Source organism: Hyperolius riggenbachi, chromosome 1 (assembly GCF_040937935.1).
Source record: "Hyperolius riggenbachi isolate aHypRig1 chromosome 1, aHypRig1.pri, whole genome shotgun sequence".
In the NCBI taxonomy this organism is placed as follows: Eukaryota; Metazoa; Chordata; class Amphibia; order Anura; family Hyperoliidae; genus Hyperolius; species Hyperolius riggenbachi.
In genome coordinates, this window is record NC_090646.1 from 132,480,269 (window position 1) to 132,503,538 (window position 23,270).

The 23,270-nt window shown below is 43.7% G+C and overlaps 1 protein-coding gene across 5 annotated transcripts in view; it reads left to right on the forward strand.

Moving 5' to 3' along the window:
• Positions 1-23,270, forward strand: part of FIP1L1 (factor interacting with PAPOLA and CPSF1) — a 101,706-nt gene that overhangs the window by 62,356 nt on the left and 16,080 nt on the right. For all 5 annotated transcript variants that reach the window (XM_068278558.1, XM_068278559.1, XM_068278561.1 and 2 more), the window contains one exon: positions 17,315-17,540. In XM_068278558.1, coding sequence (XP_068134659.1) covers positions 17,315-17,540 — 226 coding nt within the window. The remainder of the gene's footprint in view (positions 1-17,314; positions 17,541-23,270) is intronic.

Genomic DNA, 23,270 nt, shown 5'->3' on the forward strand with positions numbered 1-23,270 from the left:
TCGCATGGAATTTCAATAACATTGATTCATGTTTGTGGCAGTAATATGACAAAATGTGGAAACCTTTAAGGGGGCCGAATGCTTTTGCAAACCATTGTACCTATTTGCATGGTAAGATGAAAGTGCATATTGCTATCTGCATGGGACCGTGAAAGTGCATAGACTTAGCAGTCTGTAGATAATCCACTACTATAAGTGTGGCAGTCGGTTAGTAGGTGCAGAAGACCAGGACACCACAATTTCAACCTAAGGGATACTGCAATGGCTCGTATGGCTTGCATACCCACATTTTACTCTTCTGATGCCATGATATGGTGCTATGTGGAGTTGCTCTAAAGCAGGGGTCCCCAACCACCGGGCCGCGGCCCACTGCCGGTCCGTTGGCAGTTGCCAGCCGGGCCCCGGCAGGTCTGTCCTCTCGCCCCATTATCCCCCCCCCCCCCCCCCCCCCCGCGGCCGCCGTTCATGTTGCCTTATGAGCGAGCGGCCGCTACCGGATCCCCCCAGGCGCTTAACTCCTTCATGCAGCATCTCCGCTAACAGCGCGTCTTGCGGAGGAGGGAAGGAGGCGGGGCAGCGGTTGCCATGGTGGCGGCGTAGCATATCGCCGCTACAGGAAGCCGCTGCCCCGCCTCCCTCCTCCGCAAGACGCGCTGCTGGTATCAGAGATGAGGCATGAAGGAGAGCGGCGCCTGGGGGAATCCGGAAGCGGCCGCCTGCTCGCTCATAAGGTAACATGAGCGGGGGCACCACCTACCCATACTAGGGCACTTTACTGGGCACTATACTAGCCACGCTGGGCCACTATACTAGCCACGCTGGGCCACTATACTAGCCACGCTGGGCCACTATACTAGCCACGCTGGGCCACTATACTAGCCACGCTGGGCCACTATACTAGCCACGCTGTGCCACTATACTGGCCACGCTGGGCCACTATACTGGCCACGCTGGGCCACTATACTGGGGTAACTATACTAGCCATACTGGGGCACTATACTGGGCTAACTATACTAGCAATGCAGCTGCACCCCAGAACCCCCCCCCCCCCCGGTAACCCGCTGCTTTGTTCACTAGGTCGTGCACCCCACTCATCACCCCATAACTTGGTCACAAAGCGGTCCCCGGGCCGGAAAAGGTTGGGGACCCCTGCTCTAATGCACTATTATCATCTTGTATTGTGGTGTTTAGCTTCTGTGGCCCCTCACAATATTCATACAAGACACAGATACATGAGACAATGGAAGTACAACACAAGTACAGCAATTAATACAATTTCTTCTATAATAAAAAGCAGCATTTGCAGGAAACAATAGGGTAGGAACCCCCTGCCCTTGGATATGGCAGGAAACCCAAGTGGGTAGTGGACAAGCTATTTATAGATTGTTGATGAGTTCCATACTCTGATAGTCTTTGTAGTAGTTGTGGTAACAGCAAGGATTGAGCTGTTGTGTTCTGTAAAGTGTTCTGTAACTGTTCTATAGCTGTTGTGTTCTGTAACTGTATAAAAGCAAAGGGTCTCTACAAACTTTATATATTTCGTTACACAGTGGTGTGAAAAAGGTTTACCCCTCACAGATTTTCCACGCTGGCTGTTTTCTGATTGTTAAAGGGGCATGGTGAGAAAATTCAAATTCATATGTGCATATGCACTATAATCTTAACTTCTTGTGTAGCTGTCACTTACAATAGATATATAATTTACCAACTCTACACCTTTTATCAACATGTTTAGGACTAGTCAATCTTCTCATGGGGAAGTCTCAGGTTTTCTATTTTCAGAAGCACTGCTTGAATGGCAGTAGCTCAGTCCAACTTCTAAAATGGTGTGCATGTGAGTAGGCAGGCTGGCTGGTTTCTCTGTATAGGTCCTTTTTTAGGGAGTGCTTTTGATTGCTCGTTTTCACTGGTGCAGGTAGTACTGGGTGCGATCCAGTCATCTGGACAATGCGCGCATTCATATGCAATATAAATATGCGCTGTCCAGGGAAGTGCTGTGTCCAAAATGCATTAGGTGGAAAAATCTCGCTTATTTTTAATGGGCTAATGTGGTGTTCATGTACAGTACATATTATTATGTCTGGAACTGAGGAGTTGGCCTAAACCAGAACCAGGTCATGAGAGGTTAAGACAGGCATGGGCAAATTTGGCCCTCCAGCTGTTAAGGAACTACAAGTCCCACAATGCATTGCAGGAGTCTGACAGCCATAGTCATGACTCATAAAGGCAAATGCATTGTGGGACTTGTAGTTCCGTAACAGCTGGAGGGCCGAGTTTGCCCATGCCTGGGTTAAGAGCTGTTATAGATTATATGCTAGAAGTGACAGCTACACTGGTAGTTACAAAATAAAAATCACAGTGTAATTACTTTGGGGCAAGTGTAAGTATGTGTATGCCACTATACAATAGAATATGTGACAATAGTTGACCTGTCAGTCCAGTCCAGGGATTTCAAACCGGTCCTTCGAGGGCCGAGGTCCTCACACATTTTTGACTCAGCTCAAATTAATTGATGGGTCTGAATCAGGAAAGGTGTGGTCCATCAGGTAGAACACATTCCTCTCTGTCCATCCTTAACACTGGCATGGATCTGGCCCTCCAGGCCTGGAGTTACACTTGTGGTCTAGTCAGAAGGGCACTCTGATAAGGAAACTGTGCAAATCTGTAGCACATTGTGCTTCTACTGGCTCTAGTTTCTTCTGCTAAACATCCCAGATGATTCAATCTGTTCACTTTGTACCAACTAGGATGGAGGCAGCGTGGTGCTGGGGTTTCTGCCTCCCACAGATACTTCGTGCCCATCTTCACATTCTCTTCTATCTGCCTTCTCATTGTTTACTAGGAGGTGGTTTACTTATTGAATACTATAAAGAGAAACCTAGAGCAACAGTATTTAACGCATATTGTGGAACTAGGATGTAGAGCCTGCTATATTATTAATGGGATTGTGTGCTTATTAGCCCTAGACTGTCATTACTGCTTCTCATGAGCAGATAGTGACCATATGTCCAGGAAATAACCATTTTCATTTCACGGGAAAAGGCATTCTGCACCATTAAGTGTAATTTTTTTATGTTCTGGTATGGAGTATGGCTGAGTCAGTTTTGTATCAGAACTATTAAGATAAAGAAATAATAAATCCCTCTTATCCACAATCTCTACAGCTCTGAGTATAAGATATGCAGAGGAATGTTTAAGTTCTGAGATTGCCACCAGCTGCTCCAGCTTTGTGTATTTCTTACTAGTCTGTCTTTATCTGACCAGTTTCTTGTGTGCTCTGGGTGTCATTGCTTTCAGGAGTACAGCAGGCTGAGAACACTGATGCTGTCTGCATTGTCCTTGCTAAGGGGAAGATGGCTGCAAATAAAACTATGGACACAAGCAGCTTCCAGCAGTTTGTCTATGGCATGTTTCATATCATTTGTTTCCGAGCATTAATTATTCAGCTGCCTGAGAACGTCATGACAAATACTGGTGTTAATCACACAATGATGTTTCTTTAACATGTTCTCGTATGCGAAGAGATTCTAATCATAAAGATGAGCTAAATACAGACAGACTTGTCAAAATGTATAAAGCTTGCTTCTAACCCTAGAGGAGGCTAATGAAAGTATCCTGAACCATTCCCGGTTTACTATAAATTTGCTGAAGTCTCCTGTGGGATTGTGTGGAAAAGGGGAAGATTCACCAGGCCTAGGTAGAAGGTTTACTGATGACCTAATGTAGCAATGGACGCCCATCTTATTAACCCATTGGCAACTTTAATAAAGTTCTAGTTTGAGATAAGTGACCTCAGTCGGCAGAACTGGCTGTGCTGTAAACTCTTGGAATGCTTTGATCTCTCTCTACTAGCCGCCCCCATCCCGGGCAGCGCTATCCAGTTTATATTTTGGTTAAGAGTAGCTACATACTTGTAGCTAACATCACTACTTAGCACCTGCACACAAGCCTCCATGGCTATTGTTGTGGGGACTTCCTTGGCATTCCTGCAGTAAGTTGCAATTCACTCATCCTACCCCAGCCCTCTTCAACAATACTGCAGCTACAATACGCTCAGTGTTCTCCCCAGAATTTTTTTCCAGCCGGGTGGCATGAAATAGTAGCCGGGTGGCATAAAAAAGTAGCCGGGTGGTGCGAGTTGAAAATGCAGGACAACTGTGCTTACAGCATAGGAGGAGGTGAAGAGGTGAGCCGCTGACAGCCGGGTGGTCACCAAATCTAGCCGGGTGGAGCACCCGGCTAAAAGAGCCTGGGGAGAACACTGCCGCTGGAGCTCAGGATGAGACTCCCTAGGCTCTGCAGATTTCAATGGTTCCCTTTGTGACACGGATCCAGTGAAGTCCTCTTTCTGGGGAGTGTTTACGGACGATTTGTGCTCATTATTACCCATAGCAACCAGCCAGATTTCTGCTTTCCTTTGCTAATTTGCACTGTAAAATGACAGTTCCCCTGAGATTTCTAAACATAACAATTTTTCTATGCATTGCACAGTATAAAACTCTATTAAAAATCAAACTGGACAGGCGGAGTTCGCTTAATTTTAAAGTGTATTACAAGAATTTTGCATATTAACACCTCATTAACTTCCCCACACTATCCACTATTATTGCACACGCCCTATTGCTCCCCTGTGATAGGAACTAACATGAATCACTGTGATTCCCTCTGCAAAAAGTTCATTTTTACTTCGGTCACTTTGTTTGAATATTATATTGCACTGTCCCTTTAAACGGCCTTATAGCTGAATGTGCTTCAATCACTTGCTGACATTATTCAAAACCTTTGCCCAGGATTCATGTTAACAATTGTTCTTAGAGTTCCCTTTAGTTCATTCAGGGTTGTGATGATAGTGTCCATGAATTCACCTGTGGTATAAAATTCACAACGGCCCGCAATGAGGCACTGGTGGAAAATTGACAATTGTTTGTTGTTTCTTATTCAATAACTTGCTTGCCACGAAAGATTTAGAACAATCTTACCAAGCCTTTCAAGTTTTCTAGGGCGAGGATGAGTACGTGGGCGTCCCCACTACCTCCATGTAACCTCCAGCCCCTCAATGGTTTCCTCTCCGTGGCGTTTATGGATGGCAGAAAGTCTTAGAGAAAAATTGGGGAGTGTTAACATTGGATAAAGAAATAGCCTCAATAGTAGGAGAAAGACCCCATGTGACGGCTAAACGTAGCAGCAATTTGAAAGATATGTTGGTGTCAAGCGAATTGAGGAAAGAGAAGAAAACAAATATAAGACGTAAAGGCATGTTTAAATGTCTGAATTGTTCACATTGTAGATATGTAATGGAAGGGGAGGGATTTTCTGATCAGGTAGTAGAGAATTTAAGATAAGAGACTATATGACATGTGCTACAACCAAGGTGATTTACCAGATTATATGCCCATGTGGCAAGATTTATATTGGAAAGACGGGAAGAGATTTAGGTACCAGGATAGGAGAACATCTTAATAATATAAAAAATAAAAAAGTGGAAAGTGCAGTGGCAGTCCATTTTAATGAATGCCAGGGGGGAAACACAAGGGGTTTCAAATTTTAGAGGGATTTATAATCTCAAAATAAGCCCTAGAAGGGGAGATTTTGATAGGCTATTACTCCAAAAGGAATGTATGTGGATCTATAAATGTAAAACGATGACCCCATATGGAATAAATGCTGATTTCAATTTAGGTGTATTCCTGTAGAATTTATTTAATGGATGAAGCTCTTCCCCTCTTTCCAGATAGGTGAAATAAGATAGAGTCGGTAGCTCTGGTGATTTTCCCTCTTTGGTGGCCCCATTCCCCGCGAATAGGTTTTGGTAGGGGAAGTGTTTCCTGGGTCCCCTCTCGATGCAAATAAAAAAGTCCATGAAGTGTTGGATAATAACCGGTAGGAAAGCGAGATAAGATGAATGTAGGATAATGTATGGTAATTAATGAAAGATGTTAGAGTAACATTCAGGAAAATTTAGGTAGTTCATGATTGTAATAAGCAGCAGTGGAAATAAAAGTGTAAATTGCATTAGAAAAATCTATATTTCTGAAAGAATGGAGAGGTAATAATTAAGGGATAATTTATAATTTATAAATGAGAATGTGCAGTTACTGAAAAATCCACAAGATGGTGCTGAAGAGCATGATAAAATGTTTATTCATGAACTATTCCTATTTAAGCCCACTAGAGGGCGCTCAAAAACCGGATGTTGAGTCCATGCCCTGAAAAATCTCGTGGAAACGAGTGAAACGCGTTGGCTATACTTGGACTGTACAGGCTACCGTAGGGGGCAGAGGTGGAACAGAGGAAGCGGCATCCATAGCCGCAGAAGTTGCGCAACACCGCCGGCCGAGTTTCAATAGCGGTGCAGCGCGATCCATAAACGCCACGGAGAGGAAACCATTGAGGGGCTGGAGGTTACATGGAGGTAGTGGGGACGCCCACGTACTCATCCTCGCCCTAGAAAACTTGAAAGGCTTGGTAAGATTGTTCTAAATCTTTCGTGGCAAGCAAGTTATTGAATAAGAAACAACAAACAATTGTCAATTTTCCACCAGTGCCTCATTGCGGGCCGTTGTGAATTTTATACCACAGGTGAATTCATGGACACTATCATCACAACCCTGAATGAACTAAAGGGAACTCTAAGAACAATTGTTAACATGAATCCTGGGCAAAGGTTTTGAATAATGTCAGCAAGTGATTGAAGCACATTCAGCTATAAGGCCGTTTAAAGGGACAGTGCAATATAATATTCAAACAAAGTGACCGAAGTAAAAATGAACTTTTTGCAGAGGGAATCACAGTGATTCATGTTAGTTCCTATCACAGGGGAGCAATAGGGCGTGTGCAATAATAGTGGATAGTGTGGGGAAGTTAATGAGGTGTTAATATGCAAAATTCTTGTAATACACTTTAAAATCAAGCTAACTCCGCCTGTCCAGTGTGATTTTTAATAGAGTTCCCCTGAGATGCTTGACAGAAATCACTGTTAGTTGACAGTAGGACAACCAGCTGTGGGAGGCGGACAGAGAACACAGAACTGACCAGGTAAAGAATCAACACGGGCTATATCTATTCTTTACTTTATTCACCATAAATTGTACCACGTTTGGCCAGCATTACAGCTTGGGCTGTAATTATTCTAAGTTGGCAGAGAAGATGCTTGATGAATTATGAATGATCAGAGTTCACATTGGTTGTCTATGAATATAAGCAGTTGCCAGGGTGTTGTATTTGTTTGTCAAACCTAAAGGGAGAACCAAAGTTTTTGAGAGAGGGGGAGCTAGACCAGCCAAAAGCTGAACACTGTTGAAATACACACAGTAAATTTGAATTGATTTACCCGACAAAATATTTGGTCTACCTTGCCAGTCTTGTTCTCTTGCTTCAGGCTTGTTGCAGGTGTGGGATTTGGCCATTCTGAAAATAAAAGTTCTTCACGATTGCCAGGAAATTAGAATTTATTTAAAGCAGACCTGAACTTAAAACTTCCTCTCTGCTCTAAAAGATAGGCTACAGCATAATAACCTTAAAAGAAAAACATTTCTTTGTTACAGCTGATACAAATCCTGCTATAAATCTGCAGTGGGTCTACTTCCTTCTTTCATGGAAGCAGACATAAGGTTAACAGCCTGTGTTTACAAATTTACAAATTGTCCCATTCCTCCCCAACACGGAAGTAAGTACGCAACAATGCGTCTTACTCGGCTCCTCACGCGGCGTCATGGCAACGCACCGGCGCTTTTTGATGACGCGCCTAAATGGCCGCTTGCAATGCGGACGTGGATGACGTGGCCACAAAGGCCCGCCCAGCCAAAAATCAATCAAGGGCGTCCCGTCCACTACATAAGCAGCAGATCAGTACCTAGGCACAAAGGCGCCAGGTGTGATTCTGACATTGTGCTGAAAAGTTTAATGCTTTTTTTATTGCCTCACTGCTTCCCAACCTACTCCTTTATAATGTTTATACCCACATAACTATTCTCCATTTTAATAATTCACTCTACAATGTGTATCTTATTCCCTTATCACCGCCATATGTAACTTCACCCATAGCACTATGTGCCACATGGTTTTTTCCACTGCACATAACCATTCTAACCAACACCAACCCTTCCACTCCACCTCCCCTGTGATGCTCCTACCCTCCTCCTGTACAGGCCCACACCATACTTTGCACGTACATTATAATCTATTATATTATATATATATTTTCCTACGCAAAACAGATCAAACCTCGCCCAGCTACCCCTCCCTTCCCTACACAAATAATGACCCCCACATTTCACTCAAAAATTACACCTATTAAAATAAAGAAACTGACTACGTTTATCATGTCTGTCGGACCACATACCAAATACGTGCCTTTTATCCCTACTAGTGTACTCCTACCTCTACTGCCTGATGAAGCGGGTATAGACCTGCGAAACGCGTTGTAAGCAATACCCTGGAGTGTACCAATAAATTTACTTTTTGTTGAAATACAGTTTCTTGAGTCCGCTTGAAGGAGGTAAGTCCACCACTGCCTCCTAAGCATTTCTTAAATACTTTAAATATTATTTTTATCTTTTTGGCACCTCTGTTCAGTCTCATACTACATCATATATCCACCCTTGGTGGAGGGGGATACCCCTTTTTCTTCACGTCTACAGAGAGCGACTTCTTAATCCTGAGTGGGGACAGGTTAATCTTCTCACCTGCTTATACAGTGGTTGCCTGGAGGTAACCCTGGTTTGTGAGTATACATTTTACTCCTTATTACTCCATTTGCCTTGACTTACTACACTATATTGGGCTCTCGGTTCTCCCCTTTTATGTGTTTACAAATTAGCTGCTCTGCTGAGGCTACTGGCTGTCAGAGATCCAATTACAACTTGTGAATGGTCACAGATGAGGGGTGAATGAAACAGGCTTAACTCTCTAAATACTTACAGGATGCATGTTTTCCTTGTGTTTTCATTCAGTCCTGTGCAAGTGTTCAGGTCCACTTTAAAGCAAAAGATTGCAGACTTCTCCATGTTGCTGTTACTTTCAGTTATTTGTATAGGATTGTGCAATGGCACAAAGCCTATTTGTTTTGCTCTCAGCCAGTTCCCAGTGTGCAAAGGCCTACGGATATATCAGAGTCAACACTGTCTTTGAGGAAATTTCATCAGGGCCCCCGATTGCAGCAGGCCCTGCGCCACCATATCCCCAGGTGGTCTCCCTCTGACTGCTCCCAAGTCCTTGCGGCCCTGTGTAGCTGCATTGTTAGAACTCACCTGTCCTAGCGGCTGTTACGTCCATCCTCTGTCTTCATCCCCGCTGCTTGCCTCTTCTCCATGACCCGGCGCAGGCTATCTACGGTACACATATCATGCGGCGCATGGAGAAGAGGCAGGCAGTAGGGCTGAAAACAGAGCACGGATGGGGCAACTGCTTGGATATAGGTAAGTTATTATACTGCAGCTACACATCAGGCAGGGGAGCAGTCAGGGGATTGGACGACCAATTAGGCAGCTGGTCCGGAGGCCCCATGGCCCACGTGCTAACCAGCCCAGAATTCAAAACCACTGTCCAGATGTAAAAATGTTACACCAACCCTCTGCCCCATCCATAGCTTTTTAAGATAGATAAATTTACAAAATATATACTATAGTATATGTTTAATAAAATAATTTGCCAGTAACAGAGCATGATCATGTGATTCTAGCTGATCCCCCACTGCTGGCCACATTGCCAGATAAAGGCCATGCTGAGCTGCCTTTCATGGCTTACCAGAGAGGCTGTACTGAGTAGTCTCAGCAGAGTATGGGTGACCCCTGGGCTGCAGAGGAGAGACTTTTTGGACAAAAGGTGCTATTCAGGTCCATACATTCTGCTATTTTTAAATAACAACACTAAACCAACGTTTGTGTAGTAAAGTTGGCATGTAGTTCTGGGGTTAGGATAGTTACCTGAAACCTATCCTTCATGTTGGCTCGGCAGCTTACCCGAGAGGCAGTCCTGACTAATCCCAACAAAGCATGCTAGGTTGCGCCATCCTGCGTAAAATGATTCCCTAGATTTCTCAACTAAGAACGGCAAACTTGAAACCATTCAGATGAAAGCTGACTCCAAAATTGAAACAAATCTTTTTAGATTGCATATTACATAAATCCCCACAAGACACTGCACGTCTTGTTGGCATCATGACAAGTCAAGGAAATTAGCAGGCCCTGCAAATCCAGCTGCTTCTTGCTATTTCTGGCCGCTTTCCCTGTTTGGGGAATTTGACCATTGGCAGCTGTACACTATATAGGATATTAAAATCTAGTTTAACCCTTCAGATGCAAATAGCCAGACAATGGAAAAGCTATATTTACACATTTGTAATCGCAAGAGTGGTATCCAATTATAGAGTTTCACTTTCAGAATTATTTCCGCAATACATTTTTTTTTACCCTTTAATAATAATAATAATAATAATAATAATAAAAAAAAAAAAACAGTATGGACCACTGCAACAAAATTAAACTGCATACTGGAGTCATCAGAAGTGCTGATCCACACATGGCCTTGATTCCTGGTGTAATGTGTATTATGGAGTTTCCCTATGCTATTGTTTTGGCGGGAGTACCTAGTCTGAGGTTGTTTTCTGCTTCCATAATGCCCTCCCTGCTTCTGAGGTCACATGACACTTCTGACATAGCGATGTTTACATTGCTGGAAGATAGCTTACCATTCATCACTAGAGTTGATACAGGTAGTCCCCAACGACCTGCCAATACCAATGGCCCAAAAATGGGAACAAGTCAAACCTTTTTCAAAAAAAACCTTGTTTTTGAGAAAAACTTTTAACCTCCCTGGCAGTATTGATGTGTATGCACATCAATACAGTACATGCTGCAAACGGTATTGCCGTGCATACACGTCAATACTCTCCTGCACTGTATACTACCTAGGTTCTCAATGTGTGGTACGCGTACCCGGGGGGGGGGGGGCTTTGGTTCTTCTGATGGTTCCAGGGGGTACTCAAGCTTGATATACTTAACCAAGAATACCAGAGCTAGTTTTTAAAAAAAAAAAAAAAAAATGATAAATCTTATTTAAAAACACCAAATTAGTATTTTAGCTAATTAAAAGCAATAGTAAGTGCTTGGAAATTGTTCAGAACCAATTATGTTGTATTAAGATTAAATATATATTTGTCAAGGGGTACTTGTGATAATGTGTACTATGCTAGAGTGAACTTGGCGAGTACAGGATTTTAAAAGGGGTACATACCAATAGAATGTTGAGAATCACTGGTATACTAGACCCTTGCTTGACATATTTTGGCAAGTTACAGGGAAAAAAGTTATGAAAATTAATTGGATCACTTTTTGTACAGAAATCATGAGGAAATTGGAAGCCAGGGAGGTTTAAAAAAATGTAGGGATAAAAATGGGATAAAATTTTTTTTTTTTTTTTAACACTGTGTTAATAGATGGGCAAAGGGTACATTACAAAATGTCACATTTGTCTCAAACAAAAATAATCCAATGATAAGTACAAGACAATATGTATTGCAGCAAGGAATATATCTCAGATCAATTATTGTATTTGCAGGACATTGTATCAAACTAATCCTGGTACACACCATACAATTTACCATCAGATAGATGGGTCGATAGATAACTTGACAGATGCGATCGGATTTCTGATTGATTTTCTGAACACTTCTATGTAAATTGATCAGAAAAACTATCAGAAATCAGATCGGACCTGTCGGAAATTATCTTTTCGCCCCATCTATCTGGTGTGAAATTGTGTGGTGTGTACCAGACTTTAAACCAGTGTTTCCCAACCTATGTGCCGCGACACATTCATGTGTCGTGGCAGTCTCGGGGATGTGTCGCTGCTCTGCTGTTTTCCTCCCACGCTCTCTGCCTCTGCTCCATGTAATTAGAGCAGGGCTACAAGAAAATGGCCGCCGATGTCCACAAACACGGCCGACGGCGGCCATTTTGTTGTAGTCCTGGTCTAATTATACACAGAGTGGAGATAGAGCAGAGAGAGTGGGGCCCTGAAGAGACGTCATCGCTGAAATTCACGGAGCTGGGTGAGTGAGCCGCCTGCTCATACTACCTGGGGGGAACACCAAGCTCCTGTGCTTGGCTACCTACACCTAACATCCTAAACTGGGGAGGCCTATGCTTAGCTAACCATACTTATGGCACCCTACAAACCTATACTGCGGGCACCTATATACTTTTACTGCAGGCACCCATATACCTATGCTAAGGACACCTATATACCTATACTGCAGGCACCTATATACCAATACTGCAGGCACCTACATACCTTTACTGGGGACACCTATATACCTATATTACAGGCACCTACATACCTATACTGAGGGCACCCATATACCTATAATGCAGGCACCTACATACCTTTACTGGGGACACCTACATACCTATACTGCGGGCACCCATATACCTATAATGCAGGCACCTACATACCTTTACTGGGGACACCTATATACCTATACTGCAGGCACCTACATACCTATACTGAGGGCACCTACATACCTATACTGAGGGCACCTATATACCTATAATGCAGTCACCTACATACCTATACTGAGGGCACCTATATACCTATATTGCTGGCACCTACACCTGACTTTCTATACTACTGGGGGCACCTATGCTGTGCTACCTATATTGAGGGTACCTACACCTGACTTCCTTTACTGGAGGCACCTATACTTGGTTAACTACTTATACTGAGTCTAAAGGCTTTTTTTTTTAAATGGGGGCTGGGGGGCAAACCGTGGCTAAGATGCGCAGTGTAAATTGTCGTTGCTGTGTGATCATTCTAAATATCAGGTGGGGGGGGGGGGGGGATGTGTCACGGAGATCTGAGCATTTGGCATCATGTGTCACGACTTCGAAAACGTTGGGGACCACTGCTTTAAACCAATAAACATACTTGAACAGGACATGTTATAACATTAATAACAACAAGGCTATCACAGAAAGTATAGTGAGTGGCATTGGACAACAGAGAAGACCAGACCAGCGGCACGCAGAGCTCTGGTGTCTGGCTGGAACCAGGAAGTAAAGAGGTTACGTTTTTCTTCCACTTGCTGCCGCTGCGCTGCATTCTGGAGGGGGGAGCGTGGAAGGGGGATCCCTGGTGAGGGGGCTACCCCCCCCCCCCCCCCCCCTGCTGGTCTTTGCCCACTGTTCCTCGTTCCAGGTTACTTGGGACACCTATAGACCTGGCTAGCTGTACTTAGGACACCTATAGACCTGGCTATCTATACTGGGGACGCCTATAGACCTTGCTATCTATACTAGGGGCACCTATAGACCTGGCTAAATATACTGGGGACACCTTTAGCTAGCTACTTATACTGAGGGCAACTATACTTGGTTATGGGGGGGGGGAGCAAATGTAATACTTTGCTTAGGGCCCTATTTGGCCTTAATCCTGCTCTAGGGGGATGGGAAAAACAAGGGACATAAATGGCAGTGTTTCAACTTATCGACAGATTCAGGTTAAGAACAAACCTTCAGTCCCTATCTCGTTTAACAGGGGACTATCTCTAGTGGTAACATTTTTCCCATACAAGGCAAGACACCTGATAGAATTATCAGATGGTGGGTTTGTGCTTTACCTGGTCACATTCGTGATCATGTCTAACTTTATTGCTTTCTGTGCATCCTGATGAAGAGTAGAGGTGAGCTTCAGCTGTGCCTTTCCATGCAAATTACCACTGGCCTGAAATTGAAGGGATCAATCCCAGTAGCCGCTGATTAATTAGCTGGTAGATGGTTAATTGTGTAGCTCTATTTCAGATCACTTTGCATGAAATTAGCTTGGAAAGCCAGAACCAAAGCTCATCTCTACGGGCCTGTTTCCACTAGCTGGATGCTTTCTGCATATGGCTTTTCAGATAGCAGACAGCTATGGGTGTCTTCCGGAAGTCCCGATGCAGCTGCCTGTGACTGCTAAAGGAAATCGGATGTGTGCTGCAGAAATCTGCAGCAGGCAATCCATATTTTCCCCTGCAGCGCATCCTATCATTCTGCAATGGCTCACCTGCATTCACTGGAAACTACGCCATTGATATGCATGGGCTACGGGCCATTGCGGAAAATCGTGATCCGGATTTGCGCCTAGTGGAAATGGGCCTGAATGGGAACCACACAAGTACGAATTAATAATTTGATACAATGATTTTTTTTTTATTGTTTTTGTTTTGTTTTTTGCTACACCCTTAATTTGCCTTGATGGAAAGTGTCTTTTTAGACAGCTGCTCTTCTCTATGTCCTATTGTCACAGTTTAGCTTTACTGTATAACTTCCAAGTTAAAGGGAACCTTAACTGAGAGGGATATGGATGTTTCCTTTTAAACATTACCAGTTGCTTGTCAGTCCTGCTGATCTCTGTGGCTGCAGTAGTGGCTGAATCGCACACCAGATACGAGCATGCAGCTGATCCAGTCTGATTTCAGTCAGAGCACCTGATCTGCATGCTTGTTGAAGGGCTGTGGCTGTGGCATTTTTATCTGACGTGTGTACGCACCTTTAAAGTATTGGAGATACAGGATCAGCAGCAGAGTCAGGCAACTGGTATTGTTTTAAAAGGAAAAATCCATATCCTGCTCAGTTTAGATTCTCTTTAACCACTTAAGGACCAGGGTAGTTTCTTCTGATCGGTGCTGCGTGGACTCTCCAGCCCGCAGCACCGATCAGGAAATAGCCAGGGCGATCAGACTTCCCCCCCCCCCCCCTTTTTCCCCACTAGGGGGATGTCCTGCTAGGGGAGTCTGATCGCCGCCGGCTACCCGCACTTTCCGGGGGGGGGGGCTCTTCAAAGCCCCCCTCCGGAGCGCTTTCCGCCCTCCCCGGCTTTCCCTCCCTCTCCCTTACCCTGTGAGTGGCACAGGACGGAGTTCCGTCCTGCGCCGGATAGGACAGGCTTCTTCCTATCAGATGCCGGCGATCCCCGGCCAATCAGAGGCCGGGGATCGCCGATCTACGTCACAGCGCTGCTGCGCAGCAGCGCCGTGTGATGTAAACAGCGGGGATTTCTTCCCCGGATGTTTACATTATGCGTGCGAGCCGCGATCGGCGGCTCGCACACTGTTCACGGAGACAGTCTCCGTGAACTGGCGGCCGTTTCCATGCTATACCACTAACGACCCGCCGACGCCTATCGGCGTTAGGCGGTCGTTAAGTGGTTAAAGTTGTCAGCACGGAAAGGGTGGAGCTTACAAATAATAGAATGCAGACTTTACCTGTATTCTACTTTTGCGTGGTAGCCAGCAGGGTTGTGTTCTCTCTAATCATCACCTATTAGACAGGCAGAGGCTTTCCTAACTGGAAGTTATACTTGCTCCAGAAAAATGATGCTTGAGACATGTTTGGTTGCTATGGACAACACTACTTTGTTTTACATCTTCCTGCGCAGTGCATTTATAATATGAAGTGTAACCCTTGGCATCTGTCCACCGTACTCATTAGTGTAACTGTTTATTGCCTGAAATGCGATTGCTGTAACAATCCATTGATGTGTGAATACAGCTGCGATGCCAATTAGGAATGTGAGGAAGCTTGGGCGCTGCAGTAACAGAGTAATAAATTGAGTTTAAAATATGGCTTCGTTCTTTTGTGACACAAATCCCTTTGTATAATAAAATATCTGACAGATTAGTTTTATGTTTAATGGCACTTCTGGCCCCTTTCCCAGTATGTGCTTGGCACTGGTCCTCTCACTGATGAGTCTCGCCACAATGAAGCTGTGTAGGAATGAAGCACCCTGCAGACGCGTGTGTGTGACACACACACACACACTCTGATCAGCCACTCTTTATTGAGGAACTGTTGCAAAAATCTTAACATTTAAAACACACACAGATAAGAAGTACATTTCTCCCAGAGTAAAATGAGCAATAAATTACTTTTCTACTATGTTGCTGTCACTTACAGTAGGTAGTAGAAATCTGACATTACCGACAGATTTTGGGCTAGTCTAGGAAAGGGATGAGCACTGAAAGGTGAAAATCGCTCTTGTCCATTAGGGTAAAAACGCCTTTGGGGTGAAGTGGTTAAAGAACGTCTGCTCCTTGTTATACTATGTCTTATTGAAAAGATTAAGTAGACCATTGTAGTAGAATCCCTTTATAGCATTCATGTTAAACTCCAAATCTGGCCCTCCGAGCCATTACATTTGGCCCCCATGTGGTTTCCTCACTTTGCATTATGTTTGGCCCACTCTAGACCACCAGGGAATCTATATTGGAGGTGAAGCCGTAGAACACCAGGGAAGGCATGTAGGGGAAAGCATTAAACACTAGGGAACTGTAAAGGGGAAGGTGGGTGGACCACAAGACACCTGGGAACTGTATAGGGGAGGGAGGTGGACCACTAGACACCTGGGAACTGTATAGGGGAGGGAGGTGGACCTCTAGACACCAGCTCATAAACTCCAATGGACGGGCAAAAGTGGTTTACTAGATCAGAAATTGTCATACTCTATCACATAAAGTTTACTATGGTACTGTATCTTAATTCAGTCAATAATTGTAAGTCATTTTTTTTCTTTTCAATGCCTCAGCCAGCGAGCACAGACAGCTTCTAAGCTAAATCAAAATGCACAGTCTTCAACTATGCAGGGATTTTCATGCAATAATCATGCAAGAGCTTGCACAGGCAGCATAGATCTCAACAGCTAATGCAGGTACAGTACTTGATACTGTGCTATGTCCACACTTTTGTGCAGACTGGAGGATGCTGTAGCATTGCAGCCATGCACAAGCAAGTCACAGATGACAGGCAATGCTCTCAGTAATCAGGAAACCGCTTACACAGGAAGCATAGGTCTCACTGGCTGGTGCTTTTCAGGTAATCCATGCAAGCCCAGTGTAGTGTGCAGATAGTGAGCAGGCTACAAGTGGCTGCCAGCCAGCCTGCCCAATGACCACGGCTCTTGGGTCTCTGAAGTGTGATGTATGTGCCTGCCAATCTTCCACAATAGCCGGATACAGAATACCACAGGGGCCAAAAAACAGTTACTATAATAGTTCTATTATATCAGTTTACTATATTGAGTGTTACGCTCATATACTTATGATGCTTGGCAGGGGCCTGGACATTTACTATACCTGAATGTTTAATATATCAGAGTACATTGTTAGTTTTTCCTATAGTGTATCGTTACTATAACGAGATTATACTGTATTTGCAATATCTGTAATTAGTTGTGTGGTTGTAGGTATCCACACAGATGTATTCAATATTTTTTTTCCATCTATTTTATTGCTTTATTTCCTTTGTATAGCTTGATATATTAGATGTGTTTTGTTTTACAGTGTCCTTCCCACACATGCCTGGTTCCGGAGGGCCATGGTCTAGTATGGTAGAGACGTCCAAACCATGGGACTACTATCCACGAAGAGATAAAGAGCGAGACCGCGACAGAGAACGAGATCGTGAAAGAGATCGGGATAGGGAGAGAGAGCGTGAGCGTCCAAGGGAGAGAGAACGTGATAGGGAAAGAGAACGTGATCACAGTCCCAGCGTTGGAGCCTACAACAGGTCAGAACCTTTCTTTAATGATCACCGCAGAGCTTCTATGCTGATCAGTGGCGGTCTGTTTTATTGTCCTTCCTGCAATTGTATGCATCTTTGTAAACTCTAGCCTGTCTTTCCACTGAATGTGCTTTATGATTTTTGGTGCATAGACAATGGGCTGTACAGGAGGACTCGTTTTTATTTTTCTTTCCTTGTGAATTGCAGTGCTCCCTATCCACTAGTGCATAGTTTCTCAACGTGTGGTACGCGTACCCCAGGGGGTACTTCTGAGGGTTCCAGGGGGTACTCGGGCTTGATATACTTAACCAAGAATAACAAATTTAGAGTTTTAGAAAATAATTCTTATTTAAACAAAGCCAAGTTAGTATATTAGCTAATTATAAGCAATAGTAAAAGCTTGGAAATGGTTTAAAACCAATTATAATGTACTACGATTAAATATATATTTGTCAAGGGGTACTTGTGATAATGTTTACTATGCTAGGGGGTACTTCGTGAGTATATGGTTTTGAAAGGGGTACATACCAATAAAATGTTGAGAAACACTGCACTAGTGTGATGTGATTTTTGTTTAATCACAAACAATGCAACATGTCATTTAGTGCAATTGGATGGGAATTTCCGAGCATGCCACAATCTGGGTGAGCTCATAGAAGCATAGTTCGCCTCTATGAAGGCAGTGCAGGACTGGTGTTATGTGGCAGTGATGGGAGCCGTATTCTGTATCAGCTGAAGGCGGTACAAGTCTTTTTTTTTTTTTTGGAATGCCAGTGTAGAGAGCATTACAGTAGTCCAGTCAGGATGTAATGAAGGCATAAATTAAGGTTGGTAGATCTTCTGGAGGATGAGGTGCTTGATTTTTGCGATGTTCTTCAGGTGACAATAGGATGATTTCACCACAGCAGAGATGCGAGTTCTGAAGTTTAAATCTCCATCAGCTAGAACTCCCATGCTCCGCGCATGCTCAGAGCTGTGTAGATCGGTTCTTCCTATTCCCAGTGGTGAAGACTGCAAGTTAAGCTGTTTTTAGCATTCTGTATAGAAATAACTGGACAATTGAATAGATGGTTCAGTTAAGTGTTTCACTGAAGAATGATTCATTGTATCATGATTAGGTAAACTGAGTTGGCGCATTAAGCTCACCTCTTCCCAGAATCCATCTTTTTTTTTTTCTTTTTTTTTTTTCCCCTGTAGAAATTGCAGCAACTCATTCTCCACCCCTATTTTGGAGGTGTCCATATGGTGATCATTAAGTTGACATTATGGGTCTGTATAGAATTGCGGGCATATTGCTTAAGGGAAGCACTAGGAGTCAGTGTTGCATTTGGTAGAGGCTTGTTGTTTACAGTGGTTACATGGGCTTTTTTTTCCCCATCTTTAAATACATTGTGGTGTTGGGTAAGATCAGCATATCATCAACATGCAGATTAGATGCTCTTAACTAGTACGTTTCTTGTTTGTGCTCTGTAGTTGCAGTGTTATGGTCCTGTAAATGGCGTGCATCTTGTGTTACAAATTACAGGGTGAGTGTTTTGAAGTTATGGAACAATCTCCACATATGTTGCACAGACACCTTGACTCCTGTCCAGAACTTACAGAACATTGCTTTATAGCCCAGCCATGTTTTCTTGTCTTGTGAAGGCTTTGGCACTGATGGAGTTAAGTTTAGTGGACTTAATCGGTTCCAGACAAAGCCAAGTCTCTGTGTTTCAGCCAGCTATGAAAACACTGAGGCATCTAAGGGGAGGCCTCAACTTTTTTTTTTTTGTGTGTCTGTTGAAATTGTCCACTCTGCTCACCGCTGCCATATGGCTTTTCCTGCCTGAACCAGGCCTTGCCGTGATTAAAGACAGCCATGGGGTTGTGGGCCAGAGGGATTCTGCTTAGCTGCTCCGCTACATGCTGGTGTCTGCAGTTGCGTATATGGCTTCTCCACATCAATGGTTTTATTTTAAGCGTGTGCATAATGTTTCCAAAATAACGGAGGATGCGATTTTCCAGAGCTGGACTGGATTCCCATGTTTGCTGGTTACATTTTACAAGTGCACATTTATGCAATGTACTTATTTCAGTTCAACTATCATGAAAAATTGTAAAATGTAAAGATAAATGTACATTTTTCCCAGAGAAAAATGCTCTGCAACTTAGTTTTTTCCTATGTAGCTGTCACTCAAAGTAGGTAGTGAAAATCTAACAAATCAGGTTTTGGACTAGTCCATCCCATAGGGGGATTCTCAGATATTATTTTACAAAGTCAAGTAGGCCTAGTTCACATTCGGTTCTGCTCGCGTTATCGTTCGCGTTGGTCTTTTTTTGAAGCAAATTGTTTTTTATTAATTCCTGGCGCTTGGATGGGCATTGTGTTTGTGTGAAAAGCGCTTTTCTAAGCACTTTGCCAGAGCGTTGTAATTCACTCACTGACGCAACGGCGGCACTGATATGAACCTTCTCATACATATTCATTGCACAAGCGTTTTGTGGGCGATTTTAAGAATCGCCTGCACTTGAAAAACTGAACTGCAGTTGCTCAGTCCAACTGCCAAAATGGTGTGCAGGGAGTATGAAAGCTGGCAGACCTCTTTGTATAGATCCTTTCCAGGGAGTGCTTTTGTAAAGAATAAAGGAAATGCTGAGAATACCCCATGAGGAGATGGGACTATCCCAAGACCGGTCAGATCTGTCAGGTTTTTACCACCTAATGTAAGTGAGCAACATAGGTAAATAATTAAAGTGCATTTTACTCAGGAAGAATTGTTTTAATTTTTTTTTTGTTTTGTTTTGTGTGTTTTTTGCTATAGTGGTCCTTTAATATTCGTTATGAATTGAAAACATAATCTGCTCCGAACACCTAGTTTATTAGTAACTGCAGAGTTTATTGATGTAAATGGTAGCATGTACTGTTTATACTACATAGATTCTCAAACTATATTCAAGCCACTCTGTTCTCCCTGCTGCCTCCTCCAAATACGTAATTTGTCTGGGCTTTGTTCCTTATTTATACAAATCTTTGTATATCCAAAGAAAAATAAAGCACCTTAACGATTAGGGGAAGAGGTTAGGAATGGGGGAGGTTAAGGTTGGGCATTGGCAAGGGGGTTGATTAGTTAGCCATTGGGGGGGTCTTGATTAGGGGGTTAGACGTGGGGGGTGGTAAGGGTTAGGCATCAGCAGGGGGGTGGTTAGGGTTGGGCATCTGTTGGGGGCGAGTTCTGTGTGAGAATAGGGTCAGGTTTAGCTGTAGTAAAATAATGGTATCATTTACCAATATTTTACTATTGTAATTTGCACTTCATTATAGTAGAATATCGGTAAATTCACCAATTTTCTACTAGAGAATTTTGGACGGCCTTTTCGTATTTACACCGGAAATGACTGTGGTAATGAGTTGATGTTACTGCAGGGTCTGTGCATGAGTTAAGAATGCTGAAAGTGTGTTTTCTGCAGAGAAGTGATCTATAAAAGAGGCTGAGCAGGAGACTGGTAGATAACCATAATCTAAAGATGCGAGTTGGTAGAAAGTGATTAAATTGACAGTTCCAATAACTTTTTTTAATTTTGTATACTTGGTTTATTCTCTGGTTTGACTATATCTAAACTAACACAAAGTATGTTATACAGAATGCTATTCGAAGCTAGAAAACTCATCTTCTCTATGTGAATTAACCCAGATCGTCCATCTTCATCCTCCTGGATCACTCAAATAAACTCTTATTTAAGATTAGAAAAATTAGTGTATATATGCATAGAGGCGCATCTCACAAATTTGAAAAAATGTAGGCACCGTGGCTTGATTCCCCTGGACTACCTGATTTGGCCCTCATATGTGATGGACTATTCTTTGCTCCGTCACAATCTAATCAGATGTGGAGTGGGTGTGCTTCCCTTTCTGTACCAATGTTCTCTATTATGGGTATGCTTTGTAATATATTCAGTTTTTCTACTTTTCTAGTATGACCTAGTCAGGTTACCTTTTCCTGTACTGTTGTTTTTACTGGCTGCTGCTGCACTGTATGTCACTTTATGCTGCATCTGTTTGTACTCTATCCATCTTTTTTGTTAAAGAGTAACTGTCAGGCTGCAAAAGCTAATTTAAACCTCTATTCTCCTGTGTTAAACAGTTTAGAAGGAAGCCAAAAAGGCAATACTGCAGTTAAAAATCTCTTACTTTAGATGTTTGCTGACACCTCCTAAGGAGGACACAAGCTGAATAACAGATACTGCAAAGCATTCTGGGGCCCTCCCCTGTGAGGCTCAAGTTTCAACAGCATGTAACAGTCTAGCTCACAGCACTAATAAATCTCGGGCAGAGTACACTGCAGGAGTCCGCTATTGTTCCTAGCCACATGGCTAATTAATATTCACTGCACAGTAGTGTTATTCATTACCAGCGTTTGTGAGAGTGGAATCATCAGGAAGCAGGCAGGACATGACGACACATTTGGCTTCATAGGAGACAGACAAACATGGAACCTGCCATGAGCTGTCAGGAGCATCATTCTCTGCAAATACTATATAAAAATTATGTGAAGTACAAACATGGACAGTGAAATGCATATGTAATGTAAGTACAGCCAATGTTTAGCTACTGATATGTGTTTATTTTCTCTGAGACCTTATACCTAACAGATCCTCTTTAAAGGCTGATTTTAAGAAAAAAATGTAACTGAGTAGACATTGTGAAACCTAAAGAGAAAATCGAGAAGGGCGGTGTTGGGTGAGCAGCTTAAAGGAAGTGTTCTGAAAGGATAATATTTAGCTACCTGAAGTCATATGAGAAAACTAGAAACCTAGTATCATTTGAAGCTAGCTGTGTCAGTAAGCTTTAAAGGGGTTCTGTGTGGGGGGGGGGGCTGAGGATAAAAACCGCCACTTACATGGGACTTCTATCTGCCCCATGTAGCAGTAATGTCCCGCGCCGCCCTCCGCCGCTCCCCGCCACTGGGCAATTATTCGTCTGTCCTAGCCGAATAAAGTGCGCTGCCGTTCGCGTCAGCGGAAGCTTACTGCGCAGGCACAGTACGACGTTTTCTTGTACTAGGCCTGTGCAGTAAGCTTCCAATGATGCTGGTGCGAGCAGGCCGCACAGCCGCAGTTGGGCGGTGTGACTCGCTAGACCGGGGCCGGCGGAGGGCGGCGTGGGACATTACTGGTACAGGGGGCTGATAGAAGCCCCAAGGAAGTGGCGGTTTTTATCCTCAGGGCCCCCCCCCCCTACAGAACCAAGGGCAGCTGAAGCGAGCAGAATATGGAGGCTGCCATATTTATTTCAGAAACCCCTGATCTACTCCATGCTTGTTCAGGGTCTATGGTAAAAAGTATTATAGGCAGAGGATCAGCAGGACAGCCAAGCAACTGGTATTGCTTAACCTCTTGAGGACCGCAGTGCTAACCCCCCCCCCCCCCCCCCCCCTAGGGACCAGGCCATTTTTAGTAAAATAGGCTACTGCAGCTTTAAGGCTAAGCTGCAGGGCCACACAGCACACAAGTAAGTTCCCCCCCCCCCTTCCCTTTCTCCCCACCAACAGAGCTCTCTGATCGCTCCCCCCATGTTTATTTTTTTGTGTACAGATATTATTATTCGTGTTTTTAATTTTAAAAGAAGTCTGTTTCTTTAACTATCTTCCCTCCCCACAGCCAGCCAATTATGGCGATCGGCTGTCATAGGCTTCTGCCTATGAGAGCCGATCGCTCTCCAGTGTCCCACGGGGACAGCCGTGTCACACAGCTGTCCCC